Source organism: Sceloporus occidentalis, unplaced genomic scaffold (genome assembly GCF_023333645.1).
Source record: "Sceloporus occidentalis isolate IW3139 unplaced genomic scaffold, rSceOcc1.0.p SCAF_110, whole genome shotgun sequence".
NCBI lineage: Eukaryota > Metazoa > Chordata > Lepidosauria > Squamata > Phrynosomatidae > Sceloporus > Sceloporus occidentalis.
Window position 1 is genome coordinate 186,722 of NW_028317090.1, and position 19,723 is coordinate 206,444.

At 39.2% G+C, this 19,723-nt stretch overlaps 1 protein-coding gene across 1 annotated transcript in view; it reads left to right on the forward strand.

Annotated features, from left to right (window-relative positions):
• Window positions 1-1,795: 1,795 nt before the first annotated feature.
• LOC149283163 (reversion-inducing cysteine-rich protein with Kazal motifs-like) overlaps window positions 1,796-19,723 on the forward strand; it is a 59,114-nt gene continuing 41,186 nt past the window's right edge. Inside the window, exons 1-4 of the mRNA XM_089497895.1 lie at window positions 1,796-1,917; window positions 5,319-5,425; window positions 10,780-10,830; window positions 16,384-16,442. Coding sequence (XP_089354021.1) covers window positions 1,796-1,917; window positions 5,319-5,425; window positions 10,780-10,830; window positions 16,384-16,442 — 339 coding nt within the window. The remainder of the gene's footprint in view (window positions 1,918-5,318; window positions 5,426-10,779; window positions 10,831-16,383; window positions 16,443-19,723) is intronic.

Sequence of the window (19,723 nt, forward strand, 5' to 3'; positions counted from 1 at the left end):
ATCTGGCACACCAGGCAAATGTTCCAGTACCAGCGTCCCTTCATGATCTCCAATCTAGCACCTGATTTATTATGCTTCTTCTCATATTTGTCTTGTAATATCCAAAACAGATCAAAAACTTGATTGAGACTGAAAATTTAAAGCACATCACTCCGTCAAAGGCCATATAGCTGTTAATTTTAAGGTGGAAATCTAAGACATAACAAAGTTCCGTTATCTTACACAATATCACAAATGAAATTACGTCCATGAATTTAGTAAGAACACGAAACTAAATGTATGTCAAGTTGTATTTTAAATAGCATAAAAATGAGATGCACCTGAAGGCCTATTGTTTTTCCACAAACAGACCTTTCAATTTGCTGGTGAACACTTCCTTGTGTGAATGTAGTGTTGGCACATCATTTCAAATCGGCATAAATTTTACTCTCAACTTCAAAGCTATCTGTGCTCCTTTATCTTCTGTTAACACAAGTCTCTCCACCACACATACCATCTGTAGAGCATGTGACCTCCACATCTCATCTCATGGCAGCTGTTTGGCCCCCTGACTGGGATTGTGTTCTTCCTTTGAAATCCTTCACTGCAAATAATTTTTGAAAGCTTTATTGGAGTGCTGGCATTTGCAGAGTTTATCTTAAAATTTGTTAGGCAAGTGCCACATAGACTTGTTTTTGATGTTAGTTTTCTTCTGGGTGTGGTCCCCTCGAATTACTACGTAATGCACACCAGAGCTGCTGCAAGCTTGGAACTTGAACCACAAAGATAAAACAAACATGTTATTAGCATTGTGCATGTGTGATTTACATATTGTTGATGAGGGAGGTACAATCCAAAATGGCCCATTACACACGTACCGGGTGACAGGTTTAGCGTTCAGTAATACAGATTCAACTAAAGGGACACTATAGAAAGCTACTACTAACTGCTTTTAGGATTCATTGTTGACTTAAATGGAACCTGTCCTTGTTACTTCTAACACTGTAGATCAGTGCTGGGCAAATTAGTATAAAAGGTAGGCGTTAATGAAATCTGGGAGCCAAGTTGATATTTTTTACGAGACAGAAAGAGGCATCGACCGTAGAGATCAACATAAAATGGCAAGGAGTTTATAGGAGCCCGATCCAAAAAATAAAAAAAGAGCCATGGCAGAAGAACAACAGTGCTAAAACATACTGATCAGTTTCTAGTCTAATTCCTGATCAGGTTATGATGAAATAAAATGTAGAAGGACCTTGATCCAGGGCTTTTTTGTGAAGGTATGCAACCTAGACGGTTTCCTCCAAAGGTGGACTGAACTGTACACCACTAGAGGAGCAGCGCCTGTTGGTGGAGATCATGGATGGTCCTGTAACCTGCCCAAAATGGAGGGAACGCAAGGTCTGTTACTATAGACCTGTGTGTTAGTGCTCCCTTTCACTCTGGCTATTGATGCTGAGCTCCAGCATATCTCGGCATTCAGCATTGAAGCTGCATGCACCATGAGGGAGCACTGAAACAGATGTCGGTAGGAACAGATCTTGCATTGCCTTCATTTTTGTCCAGTAGAAATAAGAACCGGTGCAGGGATAACTAGGTGGCTGTGGAGTGGTGATTTGGGGGCTGTGGAGGGATGAGAATTTGGGGTCTGTTGTGGGTTGACTTGGGGACTGTGGCAGGGTGGGAATTTGTTGGCTGTGGAGCTTGTAATTATCATTATTAGCTGTTTAATTTTTTTTTTGTTCTGCTGTGGTCTGCATTGGATTAACCTTTAGGACCCAGTAGTTTTCCTCTTTTGTTGTTCTCGTTGATTGGCATGGTCATCCTGCAGGAAACTGACAGACTTAAAGTTAATTGCCCTGCACGTCGAGACCGCTGGGAACTCTCCATGGTTGATTTTGTCAGATATGCTTACATCAAGTTGCTCTTTATTGTCACGTACGGGGAGTAGAATAATAAATTAACATGGAATAGTGGGGAGGGGTGAAAAAACCTATAACATTGCATGCTTATGAGGGTATCTGTTATTTTGTATGTATATATACACTCACTGGCAACTTTATTAGGTACACCTGTTCAATTGCTTGTTAACACAAATAGCTAATCAGCCAATCACATGGCAGCAACTCAATGCATTTAGGCATGTAGATGTGGTCAAGACAGCTTTCTGAAGTTCAAACCGAGCATCAGAATGTTGAAGAAAGGGGAGTTAAGCGACTTTGAAGGTGGCATGGTTGTTGGTGCCAGAAGGGCTGGTCTAGTATTTCAGAAACTGCTGTCTACTGGGATTTTCACGCACAACCATCTCTAGGGTTTACAGAGAATGGTCCAAAAAAGAGAAAATATACAGTGAGTGGCAGTTGTGTGGATGAAAATGCCTTGTTGATGTCAGAGGTCAGAAAAGAATGGGCAGACTGGTTCGAGATGACAGAAAGGCAACAGTAACTGAAATAACTACTCTTTACGCAAAATATCGTCTCTGAACGCACAACACGTCGAACCATGAAGCAGATGGGCTACAGCAGCAGACCACACCGGGTGCCACTCCTGTCAGCATGGATCCATCCAGCCTTGTATCAACGGTTCAGGTGGTGGTGATGTAATGGTTTGGGTGACATTTTCTTGGCACACTTTGGGCCCCTTAGTACCAATTGAGCATCGTTTAAAAGCGACAGCCTACCTGAGTTTTGTTGCTGACCATCTTTTGATGGCTACTTCCAGCAGGATAATGCACCATGTCACAAAGCTCACATCATCTCAAACTGATTTCTTCAACACAATAATGAATTCACTGCACTCCATTGGCCTCACCAGATCTCAATCTGATAGAGTACCTTTGGGATGTGGTGGAACGGGAGATTCGCATCATGGATGTGCAGCCGACAATTCTGCAGCAACTGTGTGATGCCATCATGTCCATATGGACAAAAATCTCTGAGGAATGTTTCCAGCACCTTGTAGAAAGTATGAAGGCAGTTCTGGAGGCAAAAGGGAGTCCAGCAAGGTGCCAGCAAGGTATTTACAAGGTGTACCTAATAAAGTGGCCAGTGAGTGTATATTGACATATTGTTATCAGGGGACAAATTTATGACTATTTTGTTCTAGGTTCCTACCTATTCTCAATCCTTGCTTGACTTGTCACCTTACTCTTACATTTAGAAACAAGACTTTGCCACAGAGTATGTTTGTTAGGTTGTTAAGTACAGATTAGATGTCTTTCTAAATAGAAAAACAGATTTAAATATTTTAATGAGAGGTTTGTTGCATGTGGTTTTGCCAGAAGCAGAATTTTGAGTTTTACATCCCTAAATTAACTTTGATTCTTGGCACATTCTAATTTATGCTGCAAAGCATTTTCAAGCCTGTATTATTCTTGTCTTTGCCACTGTTTTTACAACCTTTTAATTTAAGCATGGCCCAGATGTGCAGGTCTGAACCAGCTCACATTCCAATACAATGTTTTATTGCTAAGTGAGTTGCATCCAGTGTCATGCACATTATGTCAAGGTGCTTCTTATACTGATCTATTATGTATGGGAACATTTTGGTACTTCTTTTTCATTATGTGAGTGGAGAACTAATCAAATTCTTGCTGGGGAGGGCAGCTGTAACTGGGCCATGCCGTACGTCCCAGAGGACCCAGCGACTCTGCACTTCTCGGTAAGGGTATAGTCTTTGTCAGGCTAGATCTCCCTTTCCCTAGGCTTTTCAATTCACGACTTAGGTTTCGACTCCTGACATTGTGTGGATAGAGAGACAAAGATATAACTACCGTATTTGCGTGATTATAAGACAAGGTTTTTTCTTATTTTCAAAGGTCGTCTTATAATCGGACCTCAAATAGAGGTCTGCCTAAATGACTAATATCCAGATCCCCGCACCGCTGCAGGGGACCTGGATCCTCCTCTCTGGCAACCTCCGCTGCTGCTGGCCCTTACTCTGGGGCTTCTAAGAAGGAGCGCCGGCATCACATGACCTTTAGGTGCTCCATCATAGAAGCCCTGCAGGGGATCCTCCTCTCTGGTAGCCGGGAAACGTCTGCACGCAGACAACCTCCACTGCTGCCGGCACTTCCACCGGGGCCGTAGGGTAGTCTTATATTCAGGCTTCTTCTTTTTTTCCTTAATTAATATTCAAACTTCGGGAGATCGTCTTATAATCAGAGTCGTGCAAATGCGGTACTTCCTCACTATATCATAAGTGATGATGGCACCTTGGCATGCCTTCACTCAAACTGCTGAAAGTACAACAACTAATCAATAACACCATAGAGCTTTACTCTGCTATATGGACAAGAATATATGCTGGTGTAAATAACCACTAAAAGTGCGAGATAAATCTCATAGCTAATGTATCACCAAATGATTAGTGGGTATGATAGGGCTGTTTCACACTGTGCTTGAGAAAAAAATGCAGATTCTATTTTTATAACCTCACTGAAATATCACAATTTCCTGATTTTTACACTAGGTTAAAAAAATCCATTATTTGCAAACTAAGGAATAGATATGTTAAAACAGTCCGTTCTTGATCCTCCCCTTTCATATGGTTACCTTGGGATGTCCTATTTTATTACAGAGACGTTATCAGAAAAACTATACTATAACAGTATCTATTCAACTACATGAAAATGGCACAACTTGCTACAATGTATCAATGTAAAGCACAAGATGGTTTCACCAATAAAGAATGTCAGAATGCTGGTATAATGCTCAAATAAGCAAATCTTCATAATCATAATTGGTCATATTTTCAAAATAATACTTTTTTTTTAATATATCCCTGCACTACAAACACTGCACTTATCTGTATTTAAAAAGAAAAACATTTTGTGTGCTTGAAACTTTGGCCTAGGCTAGGTAAATAAAGTAACAAAGTTAAAAGAAAAAAAGAAAACATTATATCTGCACTTAATCTATATTTACTGGGCAGCATTAATGACATGAAAGTTAGCCAGTATTTATATTAGCACACTAAGTACAAATGCATCATTGAACTGACTGCTTACCAGCAGTTCTGATGAAGTTCATCTCTGAATTTTGAAGACCAATAAGCATGCCTCATTCCTTTTAATAGTCTACATTATATGGTTGTGGCATTTAGCAATAAACTTGCTTAGTGTCTATAATATATATCATTATAATGATGAAAATGTGTACATAGAAAATATGTTAATTACACTCTTGACTATGTTAAGCAAACATATAGCACAGAAACTTTTACAAAACTTTTCAGTTTCTATGGGAACAACCTATCAGTGTCTACCATTGTGTCACATGATAAGTGTTCCAAGCAAAATTAGAAATTAAATGAAATTTTTCTATGATTAATCATCTCAGGGAAGGGTTTAAGGATATGGGATTCTTTATGATCACGTGGTCTCTTGAGCTCACTTTTACTTTTGGATATTATGAGAGCTCTTTTAGTGTTGTTCCCAAAGAGTCAGGTAATAACACACATAGTGGCTTTGAGAAGTGTGACAATGATGCTGTGATGTAGGATTGTAAGTGGTGTAAGCATTACATTATATAATCAATAACAAATCTCCATCTGAGATAATGTCAATGATTCTTAGCTCGGTGGGGGGAAAAAGGGAACAGCTATGTATTCCTTTGTTGCCAGATCATAACATAGATAAATCATGTATAGAAGTATACTTGGACAAACAAAGCAATTACAGTGAAAATTGCAGGTGACTAACGTCAGCTCGCTAAGGATAACACAAAATAATGGGCTAAAATTCTATAATTGAACTAAAAAGGCTTTGTACCAGCTTCGGGACACATTCTGGGATTATGTAGTTACAGTAGTATGTTTTTAACTATTTGTCTACAATATGTATATACGGATATAATAAGTTTTGAGAATAATTCTTTATAATTGAGACAGATGATAGAACCAGAAAAACGGACATCAAGGTCAGTTTGTAAGCAGTTTTTCAATACAGTTGATGGCAAAATAGGTAATTTATATTTTTAAAAAGATATGAAATATAAAAATATAGTGATAGAAGATTTGTTCCTGTTCTTTAGGAGGAGTTAGACTTCATGAATCCATTGGTAGTGCCCAGCTCTGTACCCCCTTTATACTTTGTCAAGTACAGACAGAGGGGTCTATCCACTAAAAGGAGAGTTGTGGTATCACAATACATTATGAAGGGCCCATCCTATCGATCTTTTGCTACAGGAAGAGCCTGGCGGGACCTGTATAGTCTACTCATCCATTAAATTATACCGTATTTGCTCGATTATAAGACGACCCTTATTATAAGACGACCCCCCAAAAGCTGAATATTAATTTAGGAAAAAAAGAAAAAGCCTGTATATAAGACGACCCTATAGGAAAAAAGTTTTACCAGTAAATGTTAATTCATGTAAACTATGTGAACAATTGTTTGTTAATAAAAGCTATGATTGAGAAAAATATTTTGTTTTTATTTCCTTTTACAACCTGCCCCCCCAGTTATACACATCTGCCCCAGGCTTGCCACTCTGCCCCAGAAATGCCTTATACCCCCTATATGCCACTGTGCACCATGATATGCCTTTTAACCCTCTAAATGCCACTGTGCCCCATGATATGCCTTTTAACCCCATATGTGCCACTCTGCCTCCAGAATTGCCTTATACCCCTATATGCCACTCTGGCATTTAGGGGGTTAAAAGGCATATTATGGGGCAGAGTGGCATATAGGGAGGTATAAGGCATTTCAGGAGGCAGAGTGGCGTATAGAGGGTTAAAAGGCATTTCTGGAGGCAGAGTGGCATTAAGGGGTTAAAAGGCATTTCACAGAGCACTCTGGCTCCAGAAATGCCTTATGCCCCCCCATTTAACACTCCCTCCTCCAAACTTACCAGTGCTTCTGAGTCCCCGGTGTTTAGCCCAGACAGCGTCTAGAGCTCTACGCGATTCGCGTACACAACTTCCGCTCAAGAGCTCTACTGAGCAGACTAAGCACCGGGGACTCAGATGCACCGGTAAGTTGGGGGGGCATAACACAGGAGGATCCAGGTCCCCTGCATCGCTGCGGGGGATCTGGATCTTAGTCTCATAGTCAGACCTATTTGAGGTCTGATTATAAGATGACCCCGAATATAAGATGAGGGGTATTTTTCAGAGCATTTGCTCTGGAAAAAACCTCGTCTTATAATCAAGCAAATACGGTACATGGCTAACCCGTCCCTTCTTTTTTTGGAGAAATTGGCATGCGTTGGTTTTTTTTTCCTAATGAATAGTGAAATAGGGAAGTTGACACCCCAACTCTCACTTTAGTGAATAATCACAAATAAATCATCTGACATAAGACCACTTTAGCTACAGAAGGAATTCCAGCATTTAATAGGCACTGTTTGTGGATTGGTACTCGCTAACTACAACTGAGGGGTTTCATTTTCTCAGATACCAAATGACTCGAAGTGCACCCCAAAAGTACACAAGATTATACTTCTTGATGTGACCCAGAGTTTGAGGATTATTTCCATTCCAAGCTGATTCCCAGGAAAACACGGTTGTGTAGAATCCTACATATTTGGTATCAGATGTAGTCTGCATGAATTTGAACATACTACTTGTTGGTTTCCCAATTGGTGCTTTTCGTACTAATATGTCAGTAAATTGAAATCTGCTTGAATATATATGATATCGAAATAAGGTCTCACTAGAACAGTTGGCAAATCTGTCTTTGTGATGGGCTATCAAAGTAGAAATATTTTGGTATTCTGAGGGATAAACAAGTGGCTGCCTAAAAGTGTTGATAATTTGGTTAGAGAAATTGTGTTCAAGCTTGGAAAGGAAAATGTGTCTGTAACTCTGTATATATATAGAAATAACCCACACAAAAGGACACAATACTTAATAATGCACTATTATCCCCTTGCAATCATTTGGAAGATAAACCTTTAATCTGACCTCTATTTGCTAGACCACTTGATAGAGAGAAAATATTAAAACAAACATCTTAAAATTATTTTTTAGAACATTATTAGCACTGCATTAGACTAGTCAGAAGGCTTTGTGACAGTCAACAAAAGTGAGAGCCACATAAGCCGAGAAAGGACATTACAGAGAATGTGGCTGCCCTTGGGAAATCATGTATGTATGTATGTATGTATGTATGTATGAGTATTATAAATTAGAGCTGAGGGCCGATTAAGATTATCAGATGAGCGGAGAGACCAAGTAGGGGGGCAAGGCAGGTATAAGGGAGACTGACTAAAACATAGCTATAGTAGTTAAGAGTATTACTGTTAAATATGGTATATTATGTGTGTCCTGTGTAACTGAAATCATGGAAAAATAGTACATGGCATATAACTGAGAGGCTGAAAGCTGAAGCGGAGAGTGAGAGGCACTCAGGGGAATATGGGAGAGGCTGAGTGCTGGGATATGACTTCGTACCATGGCACTTGGCATTACTAGGAGGGAGCAGACATTGCGCACGCTTTGTATGGGGCCAGTTAGAAAGAGATATATTACCCATAGCCCAAAATGGAGACTCATGTATACTTTAACCCCAGAGTCTCCATTTGGGGCTATGAAGTTGAAATTTAGGGTTTCAGCCCTGGTAGCTCCTCCTGGCAACTCCCCTGGACAGTTGTATGATATCTTTTGAGATGTCACCACAATGTGTACACAGCAGCAGTTTCAGCAACTGTGGCAAAATCTATAATGTCTCTGTAGTAAAGGTAAAGGAACAGAATTTGTACATATTTTTAAAAATGTAATGTCTAGATTTTTAGTATTTTTCATTTCCATGGCCAAGAAGATGTTTTGAAAAAGAGGAATGTATTACAACAGCAGATCTGGCAGAACAGATCAAGATCTGTATTTGAGTAAAAGAACAAACATACCAATAACTGCTAATGGATGTCCTCCAAAAATGTCTCTCTCTGAATTCTAAATGTGGATTTATTCTTGTGATGACACTGGTAAAGCCTTTCACAACTTCTGTGGATGCTGGAACCTTTTGAAGATTTTTTATATGACACTCAAAGTGCCAGAAGGAATGAAACAGTCTTTAACTGTTTTGTTTTCCTCTCCAGAAGCATTTTTTAGGCTTTGCTTATGTCTTTTGAAATTGTGGCCCATATAGATGAAACTGCCAATACAAGAACGTAAAATAAGCTCATTTATGTGCATGGCTGATGTTCCAGTATTAACGCTCCTGAGAAGATCACTGTGTGCGTAACACTAGAGTTTAGTAGGGATTCTTTATTGTGTTACACTGAATGGCATACACTTCTACAAGGACTTTTGTTACACTTTGCTGTAGAAAATAAATGTCAAGGGCAAATTATACATCTTCAAAGAAAAAAAATGTTACTTATTTAAGATTGTATCTGAACAATATCCGTTGAATTTCCATTTTAAGAAATACATTTTCTCATTTAACCCCTTAAGGACCAGGCTGTTTTCTACCTTTTGTACCCTTTGGGACAGAGGCTGTTTTAACACTTTTGCGGTGCTCGTGTTTAGATGCAATTGTCTCCTCACTCATTTAGGATACCCACACAAGTTATATATTGTTTTTTCCAGGAAAAGAAGGACTTTCTTGAGACACCATTTTTTGATCATATTATCTAATTTCCCATAAAAAAATAATAAAATATAATTAAAAATGGAAAAAAATAAAATTCTGACTTTTATCTGAAAAATCTTTTACTCATCCAAAAAAGCTAATGAAAAAACCTGCTAACTAGATTCTACTATTTGTCCTGAGTTTAGAAATACCCAATGTTTTTATGTTTTTTTGCTTCTTTTCTGCAAGCTATTAAGTAGTGTTTTGCTATTTTAAAACCATTTTTTTCCAAATCTGGTCATTCTGCCGAAATGTGCTATTTCGGGTATCTTTGAAGCTGACCAATGCAATTTCCCCCATCAAACTATATATTTTTGAAAACCAGTAACCCCAAGGTATTTCAAATGCTAGTATCTTAACCCTTTCCATGCATGAGATTCTACCAGCAGCCTTTGCCAAAGTTTGTGGTAGTAATTTTTTTGGTGTTTTTTTTTTCACACAAATTATACTTTGGGTATAAATTTATAGCTCCAGGTATACATCAAACACCCCAATATGTGTTCAGCAACATCTCCTGAGTACAGTGATACCACCCATGCATGGGTTTTTAGGGTTGTTTGGGAGGTAAAACATTTAATACCTTTAGGAAGTGCACATTTTATAACTTGGAACTTTTCCATCTGGTCCTACTGCCCCCATGTCCTAATAGGGCCATCTTTGAAGCCGGCTAATTCAATTTACCCCATCAAACCGTATATTTTTGAAAACTAGACACCCCAAGGTATGTCAAATATACATCACTATCAAACAACACCGCAATGTGTTCTCAGCAACATCTCCCAAATACAGTGATACCACCCATGCATGGGTTTGTCTGGTGTTTGGGGTAAAAGGCTACATTTGGGAAGTGCACTCCCCCCCCCATTTTGGTCAGTCTGTGCCTATGCCCTATCTTTGAGTCCGGCCACTCCAATTTACCCCATCAAATTCATGTTTTTTTAAATGAGAAACCCCTTCGGTATTTGAAATACTTTTACTTTAACTCTTTCCATGTCAAGATTTTTGGGAAGATACAGCGATAATTTTAGCACTTACTCATAATAATAAACTTTATTTATTTTATTCTTTTTGGACTTTTTTTACATTTTGCTGGAACTGGATGGTTCCTCTGATGCATAACTATTTTTTAATGTTAGAACTTATTTTTTAAGCTTTTTTTCATATTTTTTAAATATTTTACTAATCATATTGTGAACTTTTCCAACTTTGTTATTTGTTTACAGGATGCGCCAAAAATGTGATCGCTCTCCGCAGCAGTCACAGCGCGTCCTGGGGTGAGTGTTAAGTGTCGCTGAATGCCTAGTGATCGAGGCATTTCAGCGACACCATTGAAGTTTAGGAGGCGATCGTTGACCGTGTATGGTGGCTGTTGACACCCCGTGGAGGGGCCAGACATGGTCCCTGTTGCCGATCTCGATGTTGCTGAATGCCTCAACATCGAGGCATAACAGCAACACCGTTTAAGTGAAGAAAGTGATTGTATATCACTTTCTAAGCTTGTTTAATGAAATGACGTGTCAGGCACGTCATTGGTCGTTAAGTGACCGTTTTTGCGTGACGTGCCTGACCCGTCAATGGACGTTAAGGCGTTAAAGTTTAAGTAAATGGCATAATTAGTGATATTATGTAGCTTTGAGCCTTTTGTTACCCCAGTGCCTACCAATATTTGATATACAAGTATATCAATGCATGTCTAAAACAAAAAAATCTTGTTGTATTTGTGCTGCTACAAATACAGTCGTCTAAAAAAGAAAGAACACCATCTTTGAATTCTACAGTTTTACATATCGGGACATAATAAGAATCATCAGTTCCTTAGCAGGTCTAAAAATAAGGTAAATACAACCCCAAATGAACAACAACACATGACATATTACACAGTGTCATAATTTAATCAACAAAAATAAAGCCAAAATGGAGAAGCCATGTGTGAAAAACTAAGTACACCCTTACTGCTTCCATAGCAATTAAGATGCTGCTAAACAAATACCCCTCTTAGTTGATCATCAGCAACTGTAACCACCATTAAAAAAGCCAAGGTTTAACAGTTTGTTGGCCTGTTAGCATTCACATTTGTGCTAGCACAATGCCAAGGAGCAAAGATATCAGCAATGATCTTATTGAAGGAATTGTTGCTGCCTATCAATCTGGGAAGGGTAATAAGGCCATTTCCAAACAGTTTAAAGTCCGTCATTCAACAGTGAGAAAGATTATTCAAAAGTGGAAAACATTTAAGACAGTTGCCAATCTTCCCTGGAGCGGACATCCCAGCAAATTCACCACAGGCCGTGCAATGCTCAAAGAAATTGCAAAAAACCCAAGACTTACATCTCAGGCTCTACAGGCCTTGGTTAACATGTTATATTTTAAAGTTCATGACAGTACAAAGACTGAACAAGTATGATTTATTTGGAAGGGTTGCCAGGAGAAAACCTCTTCTCTCTAAAAAGAACATGTCAGCACAGCTTAGGTTTGTAAAGCTGCATCTGAACAAACCACAAGACTTATGGAACGATGTCTTTTGGACAGACGAGACCAAAATGGAGATGTTTGGCCATAATGCAGAACGCCACATTTGGCAAAAACCAAACACAGCATTGTCACAGAAGCTTCCGTGCCCTGGGCTTATGGAGGGGCCTGAGGGCCAGCCTCTCCCTACAGACTATGGGCCTTGAACTTGGATGGCCAGTATTTACACCAAGATCTTATATCCAGACAGTTTCAGCCAGAAGTCAGGGAACCGCCCATGTTTACCATCTTCCCCACAGACTACAGTAGTGACTGTTCTGTCTCCACATGAAGGCGAATGAAGGTGTAACTGGTAGTGGCTGTGTGACTTTCCTACCTTCGTGTCCAAGCAGTGGAGCAGACGGGACCGGCAAAAGCTCAGGTTAGACGGATACACGTAGACACGGTGATTTGAATCAATGTGGGTTTATTTGACCCAAAATACAAACATTGGTATAATACTGAAATGACCTTGGTGTTGTCTGTTGATATCTTTCCTGAGGCTAACTGCTGGTCAAAAAACTGATGCCTTACGAGCCTAAGTGATGAATGTCCAGTCACACAGAAAGCAGATCCCTCACACAAGGGTTGCAGGAAGTGACATGGACCCAGGCTCCTAAAAACACGCCCAGAAAAGGAAAGCTTTATTAACAAGAGCAGAGACATGCAGCATACAATATTCTGGCCAGCAGATGGCAGCAAAACAACCATACATAGAAACAACATGGTGATGGAAGAACTGATAATATGGTGGACAGTTAAATAATTATGAGAACAGTACAGAGGACAGCACAGTGACCCCCTACTGGGCTAAGGTGGGCTGAGTAATAATACTGAGCCGTGTGCAAAGGAGGGCCTTTGCACACGTAACTTTGTGTATTTTGCTGTTACTATTGTATTTAAATTACTCTCTTGTACTGTTTTAAATACCCATGTGTTTCCCATTAAATTCAATTCATGATTCAATTGGCTGATGTTTCTTGAGGGGTGGACGGTAAATTGGCCAATAATAAGCGAGAGGTTCAGAGGAGGAAGCTGACGGATATAGCCATTCGGGTTAACAAGATCCATTACAAGCATATCATCAGAAACACCTAATACCAACTGTCAAACACCGTGGTGGAGGGGTGATGATTTGGGCTTGTTTTGCAGCTAAAGGGCCTGGGAACCTTGCAGTCATTGAGTCAACCATGAACCCCTCTGTATACTAAATAATTTTAGACTCAAATGCGGGGGCCATCTGTCTTAACAACTAAAGCTTGGCCGAAATTAGGTCATGCAACAGGACAATGATCCCAAGCACACCAGCAAATCTACCACAGAATGGCTGAAAAAGAAAATAATCAAGTTGTTGGCCCAGTCAAAGTCCAGACCTCAACCCGATTGAAATGCTGTGGCGGGACCTTAAGAGATCTGTGTCTAAACAAATCCTCACAAACTTTAACCCCTTAACGACAATTGCCGGTCCTGGCACGACACGGAAAAGCATGTGCTTTACGACAATTGACGTGCCAGGACCGGCACGTCTTTAAACGGGTGCAGAAAGCGATCTGTTTTCGATCCATCTCTGGCCCCTCCACGGGGCGTCAACATCCGCCATACTTTCGACGATCGCCTCCTAAACTTAAATGGTGTCGCTGGAATGCCTCGATCAGGAGGCATCCAGCGACACCAAACACTTACCTTTCGATGGGCTGTGACCGCTCCGGAGAGCGGTTACAGCCGCAGCTGCCGATGATCTTCGCCATCAAGCAAGATGGCCGCTGCCCTGTAACAGGAACCAACACATTTTAAAAGTTCGCTAGATGGTCCAGACCATCTAGAGAACTTTGGCTCCACTTGCAGGTTGAATACAGGTACTGCATTCACCATGCAAGTCAATGGAACCCAGCTTTCTAATCACAGTGTGATTAGTAAAAATAAATTAAAAAATAAAATAAAATTAATAATAATTAGAAAAAAAATAGTAAAAAACTAGTAAAATGTAAAAATCATTTCCCACTGATGTCACTATCAGGGGAACCTCCAAGTTGAAAAAAAAATGTTAAATTTTTTTTTTTAAAAAGACAAAAAAAAAAAATATATATATATAAAAAATATATTTTTGTGAGCAAGTCCTAAAATTAGCATATTAGCTTAAAACAATTCTCGCATGGAAAGAGTTAAAATACTGGCATATTAAATGCCCGTGGGGTGTCTATGATTTGATGGGGTAAATTGAATTGGCCAGGTTCAACAACATCCCAATTAACACCGGGGGAAGGATGGCCACACACCTAATTTCCAATTAGAAAAATGCACACGTACCAAATGTGGCCTTTTAGTTCCCACAAAAATGACACACCCATGCATGTGGGATATCACTGCACTCAGGAGATGTTGCTGAACACATTATGGGGTGTCGTGTGACAGCGGCATATACCAGGAGCTGTAAATTCATACATAAAGTAGGTGTGTGTGGGAAAAATACACACACAAAAATACTACTGCAAACTTTGAAAACATGCTGGTGGTAAAATGTGTGCATGCAAAGAGTTAAAATACCAGCATTTAAAATACCCTGTGGTGTCTAGTTTTGAAAAATATATGGTTTTGTTGGGCACACTGAAATGGCCCGGCTCAAAGATGTACCAAATAGGCCATGGGCAGTGGATCCCCAAATGCCAAAGTTCAACATTGAAAAATGCGCATGCCCCAAATGTGGCCCTTTTGCCCCCAAACGGCCAGGCAAAATCATTCATGTGAGGTATCGCTGTACTCAGGAGATGTTGCTGAACACATATTGGGGTGTTTTGTGATAGTGACATATACGAGAACTTTTTAATTCATACCTGAAGTAAAATGTGTGTGGAAAACCAAATGCAAAAAAATGACTACCACAAAGTTTGACAAAGACTGGTGGTAGATATGGTGCATGGAAAGAGTTAAAATACTAGCATTTGAAATACCCTGGGCTGTCTAGTTTTCAAAAATATATGATTTGATGGGGTAAATTGCATTGGCTGGGTTCAAAGATACCCGAAATGGCACATGGGGGGAAGAATTACCAGATTTGGAAAAAATGGCTTTGAAATAGCAAAACGCTACCTGTACTTATTGCCCCATAATGGGTAGAAAAAAGCAAAAAAACATAAAAACATTGGGTATTTCTAAACTCAGGACAAATAGTAGAATCCATTTAGCAGGTTTTTTCATTACCTTTTATAGATGAGTAAAAGATTTTTCAACTAAAAGTTAGAAACAGTCATTTTTTTCTAAATTTTTCACCATATTTTATACTTTTTTTAGTAGTAAATAATATGATACAATCAAAACAATGTCATCTAAAGAAAGCCCTTCTTGTCCTGAAAAAAACAATATCTAATGTGTGTGGGTTCAGTAAACGGGAAAGAAGAAAATTACAGCTAAACACAAGCAGCGCAGAAATGTTAAAAAGGCCATTGTCACGAAGGGTACAAAAAGTAAAATCAGCCTTTGTCACGAAGGGGTTAATGAACTGAAGCAACATTGCAAAGAAGAGTGGGTCAAAATTCCTCCACAACTATGTGAGAGACTGATAAAGTCATACAATAAACGATTACTTCAAGTTACTGCTGCTAAAGGTGGTTCTACAAGCTATTGAATAATAATGTGTACTTAGTTTTTAACACATGGCTTCCCCATTTTGGCTGTATTTTTGTTGAATAAATCATTACACAGTGTAATATGAACATGTTTGTTGTTCATCTGAGGCTGTACCTAATTTTTAGATCTGCTAAGGAACAGATGATTGTTATATCCTGATATGTAAAACCATAGAATTCAAGGAAGGTGTAGAAAAAGTTGTTGTTTTTTCACATGACTGTACATGCACATAGATACATGCATACGTAAAAACAACTGCATTTTTTTTAAATACGGACATTAAAAGCAGCTCATTCCAGAGAAAACTGTATTGATTGCAGATCTTTTATTTAATGTAAGGACTCAAAAATCATCACTTTAGCATTAGCAAAAGTAGAAATTATGATATTGATAGCTCCAAGTTTTAGTTACAATAAATTATGATAATGTACTGTATATAAAAAAAATTATGGTACAAAGTGATACCAGTGATAAAATGACTATAGCAACTACGCAGTTTCTGCTGATTGGACCAATTGTATTGTTATACCAGATTTACTCTTTATGCGTTGTAAATCAAAATACATCAATGTTGTTCAATTTATGCCAAGTTATTATTGTTACAAAAAGGATTTATAGGTAGCCTTGGTTAGAATCCAGATTATATACCGTAGTTTAGTGCAAATTTACATTTTATGTTTTTTTCCGTTTCATAGATACTTCATGCTGTTACCATGCAAAGGATAATTCTATGTGCCGTGATGTGTGTGAGCAGGTAAGCACTGACTATCTTTGTGAATTACAATAATATCAATAATATTAGTAATATTATTTTATCATTAGTTCTTTATGTAGCATGCACATTTTCCACTATACCGTACAATGGGGATGCAATGACTGGTATAAACTGGGGGTTTTCAAAACAAAATCATTACCCCAGAAATAAATGTGGAAATAAATGTCGCTCTACCTGTTAAAATATTGTCTGAACTGACAATGCAATATTGAAATAGGATACTATTATAATTATTATTTTAGTATGAACTTTTCAATGTTTCTCCCTTTTTTTACATGGTATATATAATGTACATATAGATGTTAGAACGCACACAATATAAAGTTGAGGGCATTCCTACTTGTTAGCTCATGCTGGGATGTCTGAAAAACTTCCATAGTATAAAAATTACACTTTTAAAAGTTACTGTCTAGTATTAAATTATCGGTAATTAAGCACTGCTAGAGTCCTTAGATACCTACATTATTTTGTATTATGTGTATCAAATTGTTTAATAACTGTGAATATGTTGGTATTTTGTGGGGAGTATCTAGGGGTTTAGCTTAAAAACACTTGCTTCTTACATGGAATTACAAAACATAGTGGTAAACAAGGATGAAGGTAAAATATATTTCCATATTTTCTTTGTAAATGAGTTACGACTTTTTCTAGGTTTCTCTGCATTACAATATCCACTGTAAAATATTACCAGCAGCAGCTTTTGTTCCTCTGAAGCCTCAATGATAAAAAGGCTTTTGTGCCAGAAGGCAGAATGAGAAGTCATTCCGACTGAAAACTTCTGAGTTTTGAGATTTAGAAGCCAGCTAGAAATTGGCGTCATGTAGAAGTAGGATGTGATTTGAAACATTGATTTCTGACTAAGTGAGATGTCAGATATAAGAAGCAGAAATTGTGTAAGAGATGTCCTGAAATTTACACAATATAGTTGGTAGTTTGCATTTACCAGTGAATTGCACACACAGGAAATCCACTCTAAAGTGTCTTTATTTTTTGCACAGTCTTTCCTGTCCTACAGTGAAGTTCAGGGAAGTGTCAGTACAGACACATACCGTAAGGAATACCGATCACGTGATTGGGCATTCCTTGTATCATGCAACGGTGGCTTTTCCCTACATAGACAATCTGATCTCCTGTGTAGAGGCAAGAATATGTCCCTGCCACTGCAACAGTCAGGACATACCGGTATGTCCTAATGGGAGTCTTGGCACAGCTTTTAAGGACGTACCAGTATGTCTCAAGGGTGCAAAGGGGTTAAACCGAAAGACTATCCCAATGCAAAATAAAAACCAATAGCTTGGAAAGCACTCCAATCAAGGATATCCAACACTCTGAGGAAAACATGCAATACTTAAAGATAAGATATTGCTCAAATAAATCCTCAATTTTAGCAGACATTTCCTCAAATTTTCTATGAGTTTCAATAATATTTTGAACCCCCAGCATTCCATTGTGTTGCAGTAAGAATGTGCCTAATTAGTTTATGCTGTGATTGGTTGATGTCTCCAGGCAACAAGCACCCAAATAGTGACCACTAACATAAAAAGTAAATGGAAGCTCAGCAAATTTGCAATCAAAGAAATAACATTTGCCAAAACAAACACAGGGAAAGCCTGCAAAAATATGTTCCATACTACCCAGGTGCCTACAATTGCTTAAAAAATCTCCAAACACCCCTGGGAATTGTTTTTTGGAGTTTAGCTGGCATCATATACCATCTAAAAAGTATATTTTTATTAAGTGGCAAATGATTAACACACCTTGATACCTTACTCATTATGGACAAAAACAGTACCAATTGCTCTTCTGAGAAAGACGTTCCCAATTTCTCTTCCCATTTAATTGTTTATGGTCATTAAAAAAATGTTATAACTGCTATGACCATTCTAAAATTTGGTGCCGAAGAATACAAATTTTCAATCATGGAAATTACCCTTAGGTCACTTTGCTTTCGGAGCACCAGAACAAGTGCACCACCCTCCTATGTCCCAGAAAATAATCCTTCAAGTCCACCCATGCCATGGAACCTTGGAAACAATGACACATTACCGCATTATAATAAGCTTCCATGTCATGAATTCCCAAACATAAGAACAGGTGTCTTTCACCCTTGATAGAAGATGCAAACTAAGGAAAACAAGATACAAGGTGCATTCCTCCTCATAGTTGAACTGGAGGTCCTCTGGTTGCAAGGCCTGAATCTTTCTGACTTTCTAAATGCCAAATTTACGGGCAGGGTTCTCAACTCCTGATGTGTCTGTATGTATTAATGTATATTTGTTATGTGTTTTAACCTGTGGAGGATCAGGGAATCAGCTCCAACTTCTTATTTCTATAGGCCTTTAATTAGCCAGCACACACAGTAAGCCTTATACTCTGGCATATAGGGGGTTAAAAGGCATATCATGGGACAGAGTGGTATATAGGGGGGTTTAAGGCATTTCTGGAGGCAGAGTGGCATATAGGGGGCCACTCTGCCTCCAGAAATGCCGTATACCCCTATATGCCACTCTGCCTCCAGAAATGCCTTATACCCCTATATGCCACATATAGGGGGTTAAAAAGCATATCATGGGACAGAGTTGCAAATAGGGGGGTATAAGGCATTTCTGGAGGCAGAGTGGCATAAAGGGGGTTAAAAGGAATATCATGGAGCACGCTGCCTCCAGAAAAGACTTATGCCCCCCATATAACCCCCCCCCGACTTACCACTGCTTCTGACTCCCTGGTGTCTGGTGGGGGCAGCAGGTGTAGTCTGACGTTCATGAAATTAAAGGGGTGGGACGAAGAGCTGAGGCACGGCCATTGGGCGGCGCGGTGCATGCACGCCGGCCCCTTTCATTTCATTAGGTGCTGGCGGCCGGAGGAGGCTGCTTTCAATCCCGCTCGCAGCTGCTCAGCGGCTGTTTTGAATGTTGGTCTGCCGGCTGCCCGGCCGGTCCCCGGGAAAATTCCCTGTATCCCGGTGGGCCAGTGCGGCCCTGCTCCTGCCAATCACCATGCCGGTCTGCTCTGCAAGAAATACCTTAATATACCGATACCGGCAGGGTGCTCTAAATACCGGCTGTGCCGGTGAAATACCGGCCAGGTGGCAACCCTAGCTTATTTACATATCACCAACCGAGTGATAGTGTAATAAACTCAATAAGTAAAGTTATTAATGCATTGGAACAAATAGCACACAAGGAAATGGGGCAGTATAATAACTGATATCCTGCATACTGGTTTGTCCATTACCCACAGGTAAAGAAACATGGTCTATT